Here is a 20,864-nt window from a genome sequence, read left to right on the forward strand (position 1 = left end):
ACAATTTTCATGTAGTTTTTCCTCACACATTCACACTTTGCTCTTACATATGGAATTACCTCCAACATCTGTGTTTCAATTTTATTGTTCTCGACCCTTATATTTACTCAGACATATCTTTAATCTCCAGTTTAAAAAAAACAAAAACAGAAATGTATGCGTTAGGACAGAACTTCGATTTGCTTTCTCTGAAGAGCTCAGGTCCATGTTTATTGGCATCCTCACCACATAAAGGCTCAATGGCTAAAGGACAACATACAAGACAGTGAATAAGTGGTCTGTACACAGAACTACATTATGTTAACAGAGTGTACAAAACTAGTTAAGACCAACACAGTGACAGTGTGGAGAAACGATACATTGCAGATACAAGATCAGCTTTATAGTAGCTTTAGCTTGTTTTTTTCTTCTTCTTCTTGATGCAAGCGGTAACTCAAAAAAAGTTGTGAATAAATAAATAAAAACAAAAAGTGCTAAATTAAACGCACCAGGTTCGTTCTTACCAAAATTCTTTATGCCGTTAGTTCAGTCGCCATTGTTTTAGTCCAAATGCCTATAATTAGCATATAGTAAAGCAAAACATGTTTCTCCCACGATCTTCAAAAATACATTCTTAAACACGGCCCACATCACTACCACTTTCGGAAGGTTGTGTATTTGTCTATTAATGCTACAAGTAATAAAAATGACTGTGGAATATTTGTCACAATTTTGCATGGCAGTGTGTGTGTGTGGGGGGGGGGGTGGAGGGGTGGGGTTGATTGGTGGAAGAGAGATACACGAGCTGTTTGTTTCACCTGATGAACAACATTGCACACTGACATTTTACATCAACAGAGGAGTACAGCATTTATTCAACAGGTATCAACATATCGAGCCTTGAAGCTTTAAATTTTTTTGAATTTGAGATCAAAAGGTTCAGCAAATCATTTTAAAAAAGACAAAAAGATTACGTTTAAATAAAATTGCACTATAATAAAAATTGGCCAGAATTCTGTATGATTTGTCGCTAAACTGATTATCAAGGTGGGATATAAAAAGCTGAGCAAGTGTGCGATAGTGTTAAACACGCTCTCATGGGTGATATGCATATATTCATTCGCATGAATCAATTCATAATAAAGGTAAAAACTCTTAAGTATTTAGAAGCCCCATCATATAAGCTGAAGCTAAAGTTCTCCCAAAATCTAAACATGACAGTATCTCTTATATGGAGTCTCCCAAGCATCTTTAGACTGACCTTTATGGAGTCATCTGCATTTGAGACCTTCCCACACCAGCGCCTACCTAAATATATCTATTTCTAAAGCTTGTTTGGCAAAATGTATCTACACAAACAAAACCTTAATTGCGATAAAAAAGCAGGAGTGTCCATATCATAAGATTGCGCTTATGCTATCCGCATCCTTGCTGGTAAAACATTAGGGCTTCATATAAAATTAAAATATATTATACAATATTAAGAATATACTCTTTAACAGCAGTAATCAGCACGCTCCACCCACTGTTTCTCCCACCGGATCGTGCTGAAAGAAACTCGTTAGGTTATAAATTCGAAATAGAACACAACCCCATCCCAAATAAACTTTTTTAATAGAATATGAATGGTTTTAAAAGGCAAACATTTTTCTTTCTTTCTATTAGTACACTCAACATAGGATTAAAAAAAAAAAAAGAAGAAGAAGAAGCAATGACGTAAATCGATACACTGAACTTCTCAAAGGTACTAGTGGTAAACTACACTCACGTTCCACTTTATTAGGAACATTTGCGCTTATTTAGGCAGCTATCCGATCAGTTCATCGATCATGTGCCGGTTGCACAATGCATTAAATCATGCACAGTTCATCAGAACGAATAAAAACTGTAATCTTTGTAATGGAAATGTGTAGCAGATGGGCTTGTCTGAGCATTTTAGAAACCGCCGATCTCCTGGGAATTGTACATACAGGCATGCACAAAATAGGGGTAAAATACAATAAACACTCAGCGAGTGACTGTTCTACAGGCAAGAGGACGGAGCGAAAAGTGTCAGATTGGTTTGCACTGTCAGGAGGCTCAATAGTAACTCGTATAATCGGCCTTTATAACCGCCCTCAAGCAGAAAAGCATCTCGGAAAACGCCTTGAGGTGGATGGGCTACAACGGCAAAAGTTCATTCTTGACCTGATGTGGTCTTCTGCTGCTGTTCACCTAAAGCTTTTCTGCTCAGTTACTATACACTTCCTGTCAACTCAAACCAGTCTGGCCATTCTCCTCCGATTTCAGCAAGGTGTTTCAGTTTACAAATCCTCTTCCCCCAGACGTTTTTTTTTTTTTTTTTTTTTTTACCCCTGCACCATTTTGTCAAGAAACCCGAAGCGGCCCAAACACAAATTTGTCCCTATTTTGACGTGGGTACCATTGGCGCTGCTGCCATATGACCGGCGGATTAGATAACCATATGAATGAGCAGGCAAACACGTGTTCCTACTCAAGAGGACGGTGAGTGTGTAGAATTTCATACAGAAGTGATGCACTGCAGCTGAACAAAATGCATACTACAGGTCTCAGAAAGCACTTTTTACATTAGAAATGTACAGGGGCCCATACACACGAGTGCATTTACAGGATAGCTGTGTAAAAAATACTAACATTAGAGTTGCCAACTTACAAACTGGCAAATAATATCAGAAATGGTACCCAAACATGAATATATCTGTAATTATTTACACACAATCCTTACCCAAACCCTAGAATTACATCTTAAACATAACTAAACGATGCAATTCCAAACGGATCGAGCCAAAGACTGTCCGTTTAGTGCTGCCAATTCATTTATTGGCTAATAATAAAGTTGTGTATGACCTAAACAGTGTACTGGAGAAGGACAAACCCTATAATATGGCCCTCCGAATCGTTCTTTTGACACCTCTGATAGAAATCACTTAACTTTAAATGAACACGAATTCTAACTTAAGCATGCTTATATAAATACAGTATTTCATCGGGTTCTTCAGACTTTGGGCTCCACCTCTGGAATAAGAAGGTCATGTTTCACTTTATTCACCTCGGACATGTTGAAGCCCAGTAGTACTACAGTTCTTCTCCTCTGGATTGTTTTCATGCATCTGCTCCGTTTCATACCAAAGTGGTGCAGCACATCTGTCTTGTTCAACCACAGACGGGCAGCGAGTGTTAGCAGCTCCAGTTTGGAGGGGTAGGGCTTAGTGTGAAAGTACTTTGTGAGGAACTCTTTCCTGTTCTCGAACGATTGCATCTCCATTCCTGATGGGTCCAGGACAAGCTCGGCTGGGGCAGGAACTTCATTCTTACAGGCCCTGACCCCTCTGTTTTTCTCACCACTGGACTCCCGCTTGGACTTTTCTTTGGCAGTGTGTTTTTCGTCTGCGTTCAGTATGATGTGTGGCTGGAAACTCTGCTGGATCGAGTTTACCCTCTCGCCATTGACGTGCGCGGTTGTGTCTGGATTCAGACGTTTCTCCGATTCCTTGACACTCTTGGGGGCGCACCGACAGCGCTGTACGTGAATAGAAATGGTTTTGGGAGTCGACTTTTCCGAATACACGCCGAAGCAGTAGATACACTTGAAGGCAGGAGATTTCAGTATGGCGTGGATGGTGGGTACGATGTGGTGTATTGTTTTCAAATGATACTCGTAGGCCTCCAAAGTCTGCAGCTTGATCTGGCAGAACGGACATACTGTAGGTATGGTTTTCAGGGTGGGCGGGTATACAGCCTTCGCAGAGTCTGGGTACATCTTGATGTAGATTTTCTCTTGAGCGCTAGTGACCAGCACAAGGTTGAGCTCTCGGTTATCCAGCAAGTCTTTGGGAACGTCGGTGTTCAAGCTGAAGGTGGAAAATTCGATATTGCCTTCGTCGTCGCAGTCCAGCTTGTACTCGCCTTTGATGAAGTCTCGGTTTTTCTTGATTTTCAAGTTGTGCTCTTTGTTTGAGTGCTCCATGATCTGCTTGAAGGAGTAGAACATCAGAGGGCAAAACAGGCACCTCAAACCATGCAGCAAGTGCTGAAAGATCCACTGCTCGGTCAACAGAACCTTGCACCGTAGGCATTTTACAGTATCGTCGTTTTGTTTCTTTAGGAATGGCGCAAAAACCGCCAATTTGTTTGGCCAATTTTTTTTACGCGGGACCTCTTTTTGGCCTGAAGGTGCAGGCTTAGCAGGCAGGGCCGCAGATTTTGACGAAGATATTACTGAGGATTGAGGACTATTCTGTGTCATAACTACTGATGTTCGATTGCCTGCATGGCTAGCGCTGGCCTGGCCAGCTACGGTGTTTACTTGAACAGGAGCCAAAGTGTACGTCGGTACGCCATTCACCTTGTTGCCTGTAGGAATGAGTCTGACAGACTGAGAGGCTATGATGGGCTGCCTGTGGGCAGATTGGTTTAGCTGTAGCCTGTGAGTAAACAGCATGGGCGGACGTACATTAGTTTTGCCTGGAAGATTGACCTGAACTCCGGATGGCAAAAGCACTTGTTGGGCTGATTGAGATTGGGAGAGCCTAGGCATCGTCATGGTCATGGGTACCTGTTTGTTTGGCATCATCATATTTATAGATTTAACAAGCGAGGGGGAAGACAAGGTAGACAACCCTTGATGGATTCCACTAGTAGATTGTTGTTGTAGTAAAGCAGGAGTCTGGGAGGAAAGGAAGACCTGTCTCCCTCCAGCAGAGCAAAGAAGACCTGCTGAGTTTGCGGTCCCTGCCATGAGCATCGTGCCATTCGATTTAGCAGCTGAATGTCCTTTCATTTGCTTGCTTTGCTGCTCAAAGTTGGCACCTCGGACCATGCTTACATTTTTAGCCTGATTCAAATTTGGTGCAAGGTTCAGCAAGTTCGCCTGCCCGGCGTTTGGAGTCTTTTCGCTGATAAACGGCATAATATGCCAGTGAAGATCCTTATGCTTGTCCGAACTCAAAATGTGATACAAAAGATGTTCTATGGTCTCTGCTGGCAATTTACACTCCTTGCAGTAATACTTAGAATTTAGAACTCTGGCACTTTTGCTTTGAACGGACAAGTTTTGGGCACTTTCCAACCTGTGCCCAAAGTAACGGTTCAACAATGTTGCATAGTGATTCACCAAAACATGTTTCTTCATCACATAAAGCAAAGAGTCAGAGTAGCCACAGCTCACACACATGTACCGATCTTCAGCCAGGTCGGAAGAGGTTGGAAAGGTTAAAGACTTAGGTGGCTGAATAACTGACACGGTGGGTGTGGATATTGGTTTCGGAGGTGTGGGGTGGAAATACTTGAGGTGCTGATTTATGGTTTCTGGACGGCTTACGAAAGGGCATTGGGGGCAGGCTAAAAGTGATGCGAGGTCTAGTTCCTCCCTATGACACCGCAAAGCGTGACTTCGGAAAGTGTAAAAAGACCGGGTGGAAAACCAGCACAGGCTGCAGCACAAGGATTCCGTCCGATATTTCCACTTTATGAGGAAAAAAAGAAAACACAAGCAACAACAGTAATGCTCATGTTAAAGTCATGTACCAGTCAATCATTCAAGCAATCTTCCTGAGGTGTTCTGATAAAGACCAGAACTGAAAATCAATAGCTCGTTCGGTTTAAAATAAAGCAGATCGTTCTAATACATTTCATTTGACTTCATCGGATACGAATATATTTCTGGAAGGTTCATTCACAAACCTAATTACACAAATCTTACATTAGAATCAATGCTGCATGGTTTATTACACCTTCTGCCAGCCAATTCTATCTTCAGCTGCTGAAATCATATTTGATTACAAATTAGTACTAGAACATTTATTCATTTAATAGAATTAAAATAGGGTCCCGGTTGATTTTATTTTATTTTCCAATAAGCAATGCTGAGATTGGAAATGATTGAGACCCACTTATGTAGTCAGTGACTGTACACATTTATGACCATATATAAACATACCTCGGTTTGGTATTGGTTAATGGAGGGCAAGTTTTCTGTGCCACAGTAAAATTTGGAGTGAATGGGAAACATTATTTAAGAATAACTCTCATTCTTTTTTATTTTAATAGGCAGATGAAAAAGTTGAAAGGTGAGAAAAATTATACAAACTAATTATTCAAATTCAAATATTTCTTTAAAAAAATTTATTATACTTAAGTCAAAATGACTGCCAGTCACAAATAATAATAGTAAAATTTGTATTTTTTGATAAAATAATATTTTATTTAAATATTTATAGTTTATAAAAACTTATCACATCACTAAGGAGGACACCACTCATCAATGTCTCACACACCTTTTTTCTCCTCTTTCCGACATGTCCATCCGTGAAATCGCTCCATTCGGTGTTGTTGAAACTCGCCTCGCCAGCATCAAAGGTTTTGTATTCCTGTTGGTAACAATTAAATATGACTAAAACACCCAGAGGAAGATTCGATCTCAAGTAGACTTTTGTTTTTGACGAGCACTTACCTCAATCAAGTCCTTACAACTCTGCAGCGCGATGTCGCACAGAATACTCTTGACTTTTTTCCGCGATCTTCTGAGCTTTACCAGATCGTTCACAGGCACCTGGTACATTGTGTTCGTTTCTCTACAGGGCCACAGCACAGGCACATTCATAATCCGCTCGCTCACATTGCATATGAAGATTACATTTTATTTGTATAGCACTTTTGACAATGGTCTGAAGGCCATGAGGTTCAAATCTCAGCCACTCCAAGCTGCCTCTGCTGGGCCCCTGAGCGAGGCCCTTAACCCCATAGCTGCTCAGATGCAAGAATAAGTTCACTAGATAAAGGAGTCTTCAGAATGCCATAAATGTGAAATGTTAATCCTAGAGAGGAACCTGACTCAATGTGGATAATCTATTCATAATAGTTTTATCATCATCGAGGTGTTCGGGTCACTAATGGGTGATTGAATGCAGATGTAGATCTCTTCACTATAACTACAAGAACACTAAAACACAGTAAAATAAATGTATAGAGTAACTGATCAGCATGACAGGCTGGTTCTGTAAATCAGAGGGATATCATATACAGGTTGATCACATACAAAGCTTTTGTGATGATTATAGTTGTTTGTAAGAGCTTAAATAGAGGCGCATACGTGATCATAAATCTGTAATAATGAATGGGGAACCTGTCAATCATCAGCCAGTGGGGTAACAGCAGCTGTGTGTGGAAAAAAAGGCCTGCTGTAAATCTGATGTTGAAGTTGATGTGCTGGAGGAAAAAATACACTACATGTTTCCTGTGCTGCACTGACACTCAGCTGGGGAAAATGAACACTGACGCTGTGTGTGTGTGTGTGTGTGTGTGTGTGTGTGTGTGTGTGTGTGTGTGTGTGTGTGTGTGTGTGTGTGTGTGTATGCTGCCTCTCTACCTTGACGATCCGCTCAGGAGGAAGGCGGTCGAGTTTGATGCTTTTCGGCTGCGTGTGTTGTCTTCCGGCGTCACCGTGAGGCGCGCGGTGTGATGTTCATGAACCGACGCCTTCCTCGGATACTCCCACGTTTTCACGCTCGTGCGGCTGTGATTTCTAATAAAAAACAAAGGCGCACCGTTTTTTATAATTTTTTTTGTAACGCTTTTGTTTTCACCTCAGTGCAATACTAGCCTGCTCTTTCTGGAAAACATGGCGCACAGGAAGACGGGAAGTGACGTAGGCAATTTGCGGATGACACAGTGCAAAAAAAAGTCCTTTGAGATCAAACGAAGTGGGCGTGGTCAAAAACCTTGACGTCATATTTGAGTGGCGTTTTGGATTTCACTTGACGCGCACCTTGTCCTGTCAGTTTACCTGGTTGGCCACCTGTGCCATCCCTTCATCATACACTGCCATTTAGACTTGATGGAACATGTTCATGTGAGCCATTCATGACACCTACTCATGGCTCTAACAGATTTCTAGTGAGATGCTGAAGTGTCAGAACACTTTAGACTACAGTTTGGACTGAATGAAGATATAAATACATATACATATGTGTATTAACCCGACCAGGCATAAGTTTATGGCTACCGTTCAGACATTATGACCACCTCCATAATATTTTTGATGCTAAAACAGTCCTGACCCTTTGCGCATTAACAGCATCGCCTTTTTCAACAATTTGAACTACAGAAGCTCATCTGTTGGATTGGACCACACGGGCCAGCCTTTTATCCCCAGCTGCATCATTTAGCCTTGGCTGCCCATGACCCTGTCACCGGTTCACCACTGTCCCTTCCTTGGACCTTGGATTTTTGATAGAAACTGATCACTGCAGACCAGGAACACCTGACAAGAGCTGCAGTTTTGGAGATGCTCTGACCCAGTCATCTAGCCATCACAATTTGGTCCTTGTCAAATCTTTACGCTTGCCCTTTTTTCCAGCTTCTAACACGTCAACTTTGAGGACAAAAAGTTCACTTGCTGCCTAAAACTGTAAATCCCACCCACTAACAGCTGCCATGATGATGAGATAATCAGTTATTCACTTCACTGGTCATAATGTTATAATGCCATAATTATATGTCTGATTGGTGTACATTATTTCTGAAGACATACAAACTATGAAGGCACACATATGGAATTATGAAGTAAACAAAAACATGCTAAATAACCCAGAATATAAATAACCTAGAAAATATGTTTTATATTTTTAAATCTTCAAAGCACTCAATTCATTTGTATTTGTATAGCGCTTTTCACATGGACATTGTGTCAAAGCAGCTTTACACAGATATTGTGGTAAGAAAGAATTAATAAGATTGTTGTTTATAAGTGCAAGTTTGTCTCTAATGAGTGAGCCGGTGGCGACTGTGGCAAGAAAAAACTCCATGAGATGGCATAAGGAAGAAACCTTGATAGGAACCAGACTCAAGAGGAAACCCATCCTTGTCTGGGTGGCACCAAATGTCCATTAATTACAACTAAACAATGTTGAGGTCTGCAGTGATGGTGATCAGATGCAACCTGTAGTCCTGTGTCAGCGTAGCAGACTGTTGATATTAAGTACAGTCCAAATCCATCCTCAAAGCTCGTAATTTTATGGATCTCCGGGCCGTTCATGAGAAACCATCCCCAGCTGCACAGAGTGACCTCCAATCGAAGAGAACCCCATCCAGAGGCAGGAAGGGGCGAAGCAGGCCCGATGGAGATCAGAGGAGAGGAAAGCAACAGAAACAGTGGTCACTGGTACCTTAGGAGCATGTTTAACTGAGAGAAAGAGAAAGAGAAAGAGAGAGAGAGAGAGAGAGAGAGAGAGAGAGAGAGAGAGAGAGAGAGAGAGAGAGAGAGAGAGATAGAGAGAGAGAGAGAGAGAGAGAGAGAGAGAGAGAGAGAGAGAGAGAGAGAGAGAGAGAGAGAGGGGTAACAGGGAGAGTGAAATATGGATTATTAAGTATCCTTATTGTTGTATAAATTTTAAAGACACTGTGCAGTTGGGGACTCTGACAAGACACAAACATGTGGGATCTCTGAGATAAGAGACACCCCTCCACACAATCGTCAACAAACCTGAGTGAACAAGTGAGAGTGAGGGAATGACAGAATACAAATATTCCAGTTCACCAAACACTCTACATCTATGATCCCTTCAGACCTGCTCCTTTACCTATGAAAAATCTACTTCAAGTAAAGTCAAGAAGCTTTTATTGTCATTTCAACTATATATAGCTGACGCATTACACAGTGAAATAAAACAACGTTCCTCCAGAACCCTGGTGCTACATTTAACAACATAAAGCTACATAACAGAAAACACAGAGCTAAGGACTTGTAAGTCCTCAACCTGTTGCAAACAGTGCAAGACAAGACAGTGTAGAACAAATACACAAAACACAAAATAGCTTGGCCAGTAAACTTGCTCTATATTACACAGTGCAGAGTGTAAAAAAAAACTAAATATTCAGTACAGGAGTGAACCTTGTAATCAACTAAATGTAAACAAAAAGGTTTGTGCAAAACAGCAATAACAGCAGTCAAAAAGATGTGCGTAAACAGCATGTAAACAGCATGTAATAACAATTTGTAATAATAAAGTGATATAATATGGGTGGTGCTGAGACATGGATGTGTGAAGTGAGTACGTGTGTGTGTTGAGTTCGGGTTGTACAGACCAGTAACACAGTTTAGTCACACAGTTGAATGTGTGTGTGTGCATGGCTTGAGGGAAAAAACTGTTGCACATCTGGATGTGACGGCCGAATGCGTCGGAAGCGCTTCCCTGATGGCAGGAGGGTGGAGAGTGTGTGTGACGGGTCTGTGGGGTCATCTGCAATGCTGCTGGCCTAGCAGATGCAGTGTGTGGTATAAATGTCCGTGGTAGAAGGAAGAGAGACTTCGATGATCTTCTCAGACGTCCTCACTGTCCACTGTAGGGTCTTGAGATCCGAGACGGTGTAGTTCCCAAACCAGGCAGTCATGCAGCTGCTTAGGAATATCTCAATTATAAAAGGCCTTTTATAAGCCTTTTGTAAGAGCTATTTGTTCAAGGAGAGGAGTGATAGAGTGATCCATCAACTTATAAAAGGCTTGACTAAATAAATATGTTTTTAGCCTCGACTTGAACACTGAGATTGTGTCTGGGATTGAGATTGAGTTCTCCATCAGGTGACCTGGCCTTCACAATCACCTGATTTAAATCCAATTTAGATGGTTTGGGATGAGTTGGAATGTAGAGTAAAGAAATAGCAATCACCAGCACTTAATACTTTCCCAAAAGAAAACAAATAGCTCTTACATAACCTAGAGGTATGTTTGGGGTCTCTGTTGGAAATCAAACGATGGTCCCACTAATTGCAAACCATATAGGATGTCAGGTCACTGCAAAATGTGTGGTAGTAATGCTGGTTAAATGTGGCCTCCACTTAGATTAAATCACCAACAGTGTCACCAGCAATGCACCTCTACACCTTCACGCCTCCTCCAAGCTTTACAGTGGGAACCACATATTCAGGAATTGTCTGTTCACATGGTGTCAACAAAGACACCATGGTCTCAAATCTCAAATTCGGACTGATTAGACCAAAGGACAGCTTTTGAAGTCTCTTCTGCTTGTTGTTCTTTAAGAGTAGTTTTTTTGCCACAACGTTACCATGAAGGCCTGACTTACACAGTCTCCTCTAAACAGTAAATGTTGAAATAAGTCTGCCACTTGAACTTGAACGTTTATGTAAATCGGGGGGTTTCTGAGACTGGTAATTCTAGTAAACATATCCTCTGCAGCAGAGGTAGCTCTTGCTCTTTCTTTCTTAAAGCATTCTGCAGAAAAAGCCTGTTTCATCATAGCGTTTGATGGTTTCAGAAACTGTACTTGTGGTTTAATTTTTGGATTGACTGACCTTCATTTTCAGTAATGATGGACTGTCTTTTCTCTTTACTTAACTAAGTGTTTCTTGCCATTATATGAATTTTTTTGTGTACAGTAGTTGTAGTAGCACTAATAGGGCTGTCAACTCAGTACTCACCCTTACCTCTGCACAAGACAACTGGTGCTCTAAAGCACATTCAGAAGGCAAGAAATGTCACAAATAAACTCTTAAAAAGACACACTTGTGAATTGAAAAAAACTTGTGAATCTATGAGTGTAATAAAGCATTTAGCTGTCGTCACAGCTAAATGTAGCTACTTTGGACTATATAAAATATATAAAATATTTACAATTATTTTAAATAAAATAGCATTTTGGGTTCTCTAACACTTTAATTTACAATAGAATTTTATACATTTTATAGTATAGATGTTTCACTATTAATGTACAATGTTGAAGAAGGTGTGTCCAAACTTTTGGCTGAAACTGTACATATTTACATATATATTAGACTCACACTACATACACTTGTTTTGCTTTGTCAGCTATGTCTTAAAGCAAAGGCTCTGACCATCTTCTAAGACTGCAATGTAAAATTTGCATAATGGAAGTAGCATTAGTTCAGAAGATAAAGACCATCTACTTACTAGATTTCTAACCTTCATGTAGTTCACCAAAAAAATAAAAAGATTCTTATACTGGGTCAATAAAAAAATATATATATGTTCACTCACCATCCATTTATTGCTATTATTTAGCAGATACAGATCAAGAGCTTTACACACAGAAATATCAAGAAATATCAAATAGCAACACTGTAAAAATGTTTAATAGTTTTAACTGTGAAAGAAAAAAAAATAGCAAAGGTAAAAACATTTATTATTTTTAGATTTATTAATTATTAAGTAAATGATTAACCATGAAATTACTGTTTATGTAAATACTATTAATGTAAATACGAGTAAACATAATACTTTTTGCATTATTGCTTTGTAACTATTCGCTACATTAATTTACTAGTAAAGTCCAAATGACGACTTTATTTCTGTTAAATATCTACAAAACAGTTTTTGAGACTTAACAGGGTTTATTTTATTTTGAAAATGTTTTGTTTGACATCACCATTTTGGAGATCAGTTGGAGATCAGATTATTTGGGCTCTTGACCCTTCAATCATTAACATTAGTTTTTTTCTGGTTGTTGTAACTGTGTTTGTAAAGCACATTAATTATTAAAAAAATATTTGTAATTTAGTGGTTTTGGTTAACTATTGATAGTGGTATAATCAGCTAATAAACTATTATTTGATTTTATGGGTGGTTTCTAACAAATTTTATATTCTTTATGATAGTATATGAGTCTCCAACAAACTATTATAAAAGATTTGAAAAACATTTTATGCAAAAAATCTTTAGAGCTGCAGCGCCATGTAGACACAAAAAGATATCAAGAATCAGCACATGAAACTCAACAATGGTGTCTATTAACAAACCTTTATCTTGTGATCTTGAACACCATAAAACAGTCTTGTAAAACACCACAACAAACCAAACATCAAAATAAAAGCAAATAAAAAAATAACATTCAGCTTTTCAGTTGATTTCATCTACAGATTTGGTTGTGATTTAAATTAGTAAAAATCTTTTCACTACATCAATTACACAGTTACTGCCTTTATATAAAGCAACATGCAGTATAATATTACTAGTATTTGTTCGATCCATGACTTAAACACAGGCTTCTACTGTACATAATGGTAACCCACAAAACACAAACACACACACACACACACACACACACACACACACACACACACACACACACACACACACACAAACCGGCAATTGTCTATTTTGCTTTTTTTTCTCGTTGATTTTATGGTAAACTACTGGCAGCAAGGTTGCCAGTAATCTACAGTTTTTACAGTCTACTTCTGTAAATTAAATGTACAGTAGATAGAAGTAACACTGAAGCAGTGATGAAGTTAATAAAATAATAAAGTGATTATTTTTGTGAGGATTGAGAGTAGTGATGAACACCTGTGAACAAGCAGAATCATGAAGTAAGGAGAAAAAGAGCAGAAAAACACATCTTATAGCCAAAGCCAAAGATGAAATCAACAAAAAGAGAAAAAGAGCAGAAAATCTTCATTAAATCTCTCATGATAGCCGAGGATGATTAAACAACCCCAAAAACTCCCAGCACTACCAGCTTCAGACATTACTAACCAGTGTGACTTTATTTCTGTCATATGTGTACAAACGCTCTTATTGAGATTTTAGTTGATGAACTGTACTTTCATTTGAAGACACCATAATGGAGCTCATTTTCCGTGGGCTCACCACCTGCAGGAGGGACCGTTAGGGACGGTGCTGTGAGGATTGGGCAGCAGTCGAAGGCAGGGTTAGACTGCTTAGACTGCTGCCCCCGCGACCCAAATTACGGATAAGCGGGAGAAAATGAATGAATGAATGAATAATGGAGATCAGAGTTTGCTGTAGTTGGGGTCTTGAACAGTCTTCTTTTTTTTTTCTTCATTCTTCTTCCCTTATGTTCACAAACGATCCATCACTGTGCTGAGTGTTTTTAAATCGCAGTTGAAAACATTTTTATTCATACAAGCTTTTAACACGTAGCCCTGTTTCAACTGCTTTTTTACATATATATTGTGTTCTTATATTTTTTTTAATTTCTTATATTTTATTGTCTACTGTGTAGTTATATATATATATTTTTATATATATATATATATATATTTCTTATATTTTATTGTCTACTGTCTATTTTTTTTTTTTGTTATTCTTTACTGGAAAGTGCATTGTGCTCCTTTTGGTTGCTGTAAGGCGCTATATAAATAAAATTTGACTTGACTTGACTTATGTGTTGCTACATCGGATTATCTATCTACATTCCCCCCTGTCCTCTACATCTGCCTTTTTCAAACCAACTATCTGCATGGCTTTCCTCACCACATCCATAAATCTCCTCCTTGGTCTTCCTCTTTTCCTCCTTCCTAGTGGTTCTATCCTCAGCATTCTTCTACCGATATACCCCTTGTCCCTCCTCTGCATGTGTCCAAACCATCTTAATATGGCCTACCTCACCTTGTCTCCAAAGCATCCTACATACCCCATGTCCCACCTCGTTAACCCCAATGAAAACCTCCACATCTTCAGCTCTGCTACCTCCAGCTCCACCTTCTGTCTTTTACTCAATGCCACAGTCTCTAAACCATACAACATAGTAGGTCTCACCACAGTCCTATAAATTTCCCTTTCACTCTTGCAGATACCCTTCTATCACAAATCACTCCTGCTAACACTCTTCTCCATCCACTCCACCCTGCCTGCACTTTTTTCTTCACTTCTCTAACACACTCTCCATTACTTTACACTGTTGACCCCAGGTACCCAAACTCCTCCACGTTCACCACCTCTTCTCCCTGCAACCGCACCACTCCACTGCTTTACCTCTTCACTTACATGTACTCTGTCTTACTCCTACTGACTTTCATTCCTCTTCTCTCCAGCAAGTACCTCCACCTCTCCAGGCTCTTCTCAACCTGCTCCCTACTCTCACTACAAATCACAATATTATCCGCAAACATCATAGTCCATGAGACTCCTGTCTGACCTCATCTGTCAACCTGTCCATCACCACTGCAAACAGGTAAGGGCTCAGAGCCGATCCTTGATGCTGTCCAACCTCCACCTTGAACCAATCTGTCATTCTTACTCCACACTTCACTGCTGTCACACTGTCCTCATACATGTCCTGCACCACACTCACATACATCTCTGTCACACCTGAATTCCTCATACAATACCACAACTCCTCTCTCGGCACCCTGTCGTACACTTTCTTCAAATCCACAAGACACAATGCAACTTTCAACTTCTGACCTTCTATATACTTCTCCATCAACATTCTCAAAGCAAATATTGCATCTGTGGTGCTCTTCCTCAGCAAATTATAATCAGCTAATTATATTATAATCAGCTAATTACAACTTCTCTTGATTTTTCTTGTCATAACAAAAGTGCATTACAAACACAGGTGCAACAGTCAGAGAAAAAATGTATGTTAAAGACTGAAGGGTCACGAGCCGAACTGAAGCAATCACTGATCTCCAAACAGTGAATAAAGGGTGTTGTGTGATTTCAGACACAGTGTCTGAGTGTCGACTCTGAACGCTGTTAATTCACAGTATACTACAGTATACTGTGAATTACAGTATACTGTGAATTAACAGCGTTCAGAGTCGACACTCAGACACTGTGTCTGAAATCACACAACACCCTTTATTCACTGTTCCCAACATTAAAGTAAACTAGTAAAGTCCACTTGACAGAGTGAATAGAAATACAAGAGTAAATTCAGACACTGATAAACGCTTCTGTGTAAACACGAACACATAAAAATCACTCAAAATGCATTGTTTTATAGGGGATTTCTCTGAAAAACTCAGATTATGGCAGTTTTTAACAGTAATTGTTTATAGTGTACCTTTGTGTCCTGGTATGGTTTAAAATTACATCCTAATATTTTCCATAGCATTTCACAGATGTTTTTCAAGCAGGATGTATGATCAGGATGTAATTCTAAACCATGCCAGGACCCAAAGGTACATTTCTATAAGTACAGGTGATTGTTCTTCTATTTTTCTGTGTGGAGGAACCTTGCCTTGATAAAAGGAATAAGAGACTGCGTTCTTCTCTATTCTGATGTTTGATGAAGTGAAGTCTTGCATGATGTTATGCATTGTGATCCTGCCATGTTACTGCCTGATTAGATTACTGTGTACCCCCCCCCCACATAGATTACATTACCCCCCCCCCCCCCCACACACACACACACACACACACACACACACACAAACACACACACGTTATGTATATAGGCAAGACAAAGAGTTTGGGCTGGCTATATCATATACAGTATTTATTATATTTATTTATTTATTTATTGGGAATCATTGACATATCAAAGATATGTCGGTTATTGCAATTAATTATATTATAAATTTAAAATAGAATAGACTAATCATGCAATATACTGTTAAATAGTGAAATAAATACACTATTTAACAATATTGTAACACACAAAGTGGTTTATAATCCATAATATTCTAAAATTATGATTATCATTATAGATTTCATGGTTTGTATCATAGAATAATAACAGTTCCATCCTCCTCCATGGCCCCTTGAGGTATCATGAGGCGCTGCCGCAGATCTGGGCTCAGTGTGCCCAAGATATCAAAGGTGCTACATGTGCTCTGTTTGAATCCTGGGCTGCTCCTATAATGCTGCTGTTTGCTGATTTCTCTCTGCAATGACATTCTGGACCCAGCATGAGTTGTGTAATTGAGGCAGGGCTGTGAGCGGCACAGTTCTTGAGAGTAAAGTTGGCCATTTCTGTGGCGATTGCGAATGCTAATTTCGGAAGCTGGAGAGGCTCCTGAAGAGCTCAAGGGCTGAGATTGGGGTTTTAGAGTTTTCTCCATAACTATGTCTAAATCATCATCACTTACAGAGCTGTTACGTCTCCAAACATAGGCCCCCATAATCATAGGAAGTCCTGGGTAGCTTACAGAACCCTCACCATCAAACTGGAATTTTGGTTTAGTGGAGATGATGGGATTTCTTACGTTTTTGCATTGGTTTGCTGGTTTCACAGTGAGGATTAGGTTGCGGCTATTAGCAATCATCATGTCTGTAACCTGATCTAGGTTCTTGCCTTTTACCTCAATACCATTGACCTCCAGAATCTGGTCATTAATGGCTAAAAGACCACAGCTCTCAGCCAGTCCACCAGGAATCATTCTTGAGATGAAGATTCCTTGCACTTTCTTAAGTCCATGAGGAGTTACTCTGAATGTAATGCCATCACGAATGTAAAAACCCAGAGGCCTGTCTGAGCTTTGGTGGTACAGACGAACCCTTCTGTGGGATTCAGGCAAGATGTCAACATCAATTATGGAGGAGACCGGACGGAAGTTCTGAGGCACTCCAATCTGAACGTGTCCTCTGCGGCTGACATCAGCACATACTGATATGGTGGACTTCTTTCTCTTGGACACACAGTTGGCACTAATGTTAACCTGGTCCATTTCATCTGCAAAACACCAATGGTATAGACAGGTGTAAAATGCTATAATAACATTCCAATATACTATTTGGCAGTATATTATAAAAATTTTTGCTTCAAATGTCACATTTACAAAAAGAATAAAACCCCAAAGTGATAGAATATCTCCAACAATTAATCCTGGATCTCAGCATTTAACTAAAATTTCAAATGTCTAGAATATGTATATAGCCTTTAAAGCATTACTGTAAATCAGATTCCCAAAAGGGGGAAAAAACAGTCTGAAGATCATTTTTAAATAATATTTATTATTACATCCAGTATACTAACTAGGGTTGACTATGACACAAAAATTCCATGCTACAGGACATTCTGTGTCACCAAAAGCTAATGGATTCTTGACCATATGTGGGTCTTAATCAATCTGCCCCACACAAATTTCTTTAATAACTTTGTATGATATAATATAATTATTATTATAACAATAACAAATATTTCCTTCACTGGGCTTATTCTAAAGCTGATTCAGTATAACAATAGGATAATTAACACATGGATCCATTAATACATGGCTAAGGCTAATGTGGAAGTACTCGAATGTCCTTCCTGACCAACATTAGTGCCAAACCTGAATAAGTGCCAGGCTGAAAGGGAAAATTTGCACAGCCATCCAAATAATGCAGTAGAAAGCCTTCAGATAAAAGTGGAGCAGAAGTACTCACTATTGATGCCAAGGTTTTGAAGAGGTTTGTTTAAAAAGGACACATGGGTGATTGTCAGGTGTCCACGTACGTTTAGCAATGTAGTGTATTAATATACATAATTTGTAACTTTATATGAACAGGACATTATACTTGTATAGTTTTTTTTTAGTTGTCAGGGATATTTTTTATTCAATGTAATATATTTTAGGATATGACCAGGTCTTGTCATGTAAACAAGCCTGTCAAAAAAAAAAAAAAAAAAAAAAAACGCTCAGCAATTACACTTAAGTACACATAATTCCGGAGGAGATAAATTGCTTCCTGTTTCAGACAGAGAGGCTGCAAACAAAAACACATGGCTTGATGAGCACTCTGATAAACAGCCAGTAAACAGAGCAGAAAACAGAGAGGAACAGTTACTTTCAATCTAAGAAGCAAACTTCTTGCTAAACAATGTAGTAATTGTAGGATTTCAGATCAGATGACACAAAATGTAAGAGATTGTTCGGTGCTGTAAGTGTTTTAAACACTGCGAGACTGAATACCACATTGTGGGAATATATTCACACAGTGCTGTATAGGTTATTCAAACACTGTGAGAATTTATCAAAAACATTGTAAGGACTATATGAGGATTTTGGTTAGGAGTTGCTGTTTCTAGCTAATATATATCTAATATATACTAATATTTATAATTATATACTTAACTACAGTAAACTAATACTAATGATTTAGTGACTGTTGAAAGTGTAAATTATAAATGACCTTTGCTACAATTTTCTGGGTTAAAAGAAAAGCGAAAAAGAAAACAGTCACAACACAGCTCGTACGTGTGAACTAAGCAGCAGCATTTCTAAGATATTAAGCACAATTTTAAGTTCTTAATGCAAAGGGAGCTGTGTGGATTAAAAGTCCAGTCTTACGGCAGATGTATGGAAGATATATTACATGTATTCAGGACTGGGAGCAGGTAAAGTAGAATAAGAATTTATTTTCCCCTAACAATAAAAGATTCTGCACTTCTGTACATTCTTTTATCTATCTATCTATCTATCTATCTATCTATCTATCTATCTATCTATCTATCTATCTATCTATCTATCTATCTATCTATCTATCTATCTATAATTTTATAATATATATAATTTTTTTGTTATTATCTTTTTTTTTATTATTTAGACCCCATTTTTTCCTAAAATCTGCATTACATTGAGGTAATACAAATGTCTCTTTGAGACAAATGTCTCTTTGTACAGAGACAGAATATTTGTCCCTCTTAACATGTTAATATACTGAGCCATTGGGGAATTTTTCGTGTACCTGGACATTTTTTATCTCTTGGGGTCCTTTTTATAGCAAATCTGAAAGCATACCTTGCAACTGGATGAAGATACGCAGTAGCGTCTGTGCAGAAGTCACTGCTTTCCAGAAATTATCATCATTGTTTATCGGCAGTAAATCTCCATGTACGTCTGCATAGCTGATGTAGATGTCTGTGGGAAACAGGTGGTGTAGGTTCAGGACAAACTGCCAAAAGTCCTTAAACACACCAGGCTCAGAGCGATCCAGAGAAAATCTCCTAAACTCTGCACCAAACTTAAGAAAAAAAAAAAGAAACATTTATATAGTGGCAAATACAGCAAAATGTCTAGTGGTGAATTAGAAGCTATGCTACAGCTTCCAAATATTCTAACTTAGAGTAAATAAAAGCTGTAGTAACTTACAGTGTCTCAGAACTTAGCAAAAGTTTTAATTGCCATACAAGCAGAATCAGTGTTTATGTTGAAATCTAGTTTTGACAATTATTCATGCACAGACAAGACGTTTTTGTTTGTCTTAAAAAAGCAGCAGTCTCTAAATATAGTGTAAGGAAATTCCCAGTTCATGCATCTCGCACCAAAATATATGATCAACAATAAGAAAACTATTTCTCAGTGCTAGATTTATACAAAAGTGTTAGTATTGATGAACCTTCGATAAAATGTATAAGTCAATTATTCCAACTCTATTATGTGAACTTACTTTGCTTTTCACTTCAACAACCGAACTGCAGCGCCAAGCTGAAGATTTGCACAAACTTCGGATCATTTTTCCTTTATAATTGGTCCTGGAAAGGCTTGTTCTGTGCGCATAACCACAGAGTGCCTACAATACAGGGTCCAGGAAGAGAAGCACTGATAGTTGTCTAATGCACCGAGGAGGGGCATGTAAATGACTGTGATGGCATCACTTCCCCTGGGAAATAATAAGCTTTGACTTTTAAAATTGTTCAGTGTAATTTTCCTCTTGTGTGAGATGACTTTTAAAAGAAAACCTACACGAATCCAGTAGGCAAGTCTGGGATTCATGTTCTGGGAAACCTGCAATGTGTTTTCCAACCATGCAAAATGTGAAAAAGCATCAAATGTCCTAGAAATAATAGCAGATTCTGGATAAACAAGTAAAATTGCTCATATTTTTATCTCTTTGAAGAGCAGAACATATCACAAATATCTGGCCTGCAGTGGACCGATGGTACCTCCTATTCAGGAATTAAAAATGTTATTTCTATATCTATACAGTGCACATACTATATGGTATGTTTACATGGTCACATATTCATAGATAAAAATGATGTAATGTTCTTAGGATAAAATTTTATGTGTACAATACTATTAATAAGCATTAACAGTTTCTTAATAACCTTTTTTACATATAGAAATCCTCAGAGATTCTCATACATGAAAATATATCTGAATCTGGTTGGTACTGCTACATTATTTTCATGTCACAGTCAGTAAGTACAGTATAAAGG

General features: G+C 38.7%; 2 protein-coding genes across 2 annotated transcripts; both read right to left on the minus strand.

Annotated features, from left to right (window-relative positions):
• Positions 1 to 1,574: 1,574 nt before the first annotated feature.
• Positions 1,575 to 7,667, minus strand: adnp2a (ADNP homeobox 2a). The gene is made up of 4 exons (XM_083536634.1): positions 7,367 to 7,667; positions 6,452 to 6,572; positions 6,276 to 6,368; positions 1,575 to 5,464 (listed from the first exon to the last, which is right to left on the minus strand). The coding sequence occupies exons 2-4, from the start codon at positions 6,557 to 6,559 to the stop codon at positions 2,996 to 2,998; spliced, it is 2,670 nt and encodes an 889-aa protein (XP_083392760.1). The 5' UTR covers positions 6,560 to 6,572; positions 7,367 to 7,667; the 3' UTR covers positions 1,575 to 2,995.
• An 8,566-nt stretch (positions 7,668 to 16,233) lies between these two features.
• On the minus strand, positions 16,234 to 20,305 carry pard6ga (par-6 family cell polarity regulator gamma a). Its single transcript, XM_083537944.1, has 3 exons — positions 20,093 to 20,305; positions 19,444 to 19,666; positions 16,234 to 17,393 (listed from the first exon to the last, which is right to left on the minus strand). The coding sequence occupies exons 1-3, from the start codon at positions 20,156 to 20,158 to the stop codon at positions 16,444 to 16,446; spliced, it is 1,239 nt and encodes a 412-aa protein (XP_083394070.1). The 5' UTR covers positions 20,159 to 20,305; the 3' UTR covers positions 16,234 to 16,443.
• Between the last annotated feature and the right edge of the window lie 559 nt (positions 20,306 to 20,864).

Source organism: Silurus aristotelis (genome assembly GCF_946808225.1).
Source record: "Silurus aristotelis genome assembly, chromosome: 1".
In the NCBI taxonomy this organism is placed as follows: domain Eukaryota; kingdom Metazoa; phylum Chordata; class Actinopteri; order Siluriformes; family Siluridae; genus Silurus; species Silurus aristotelis.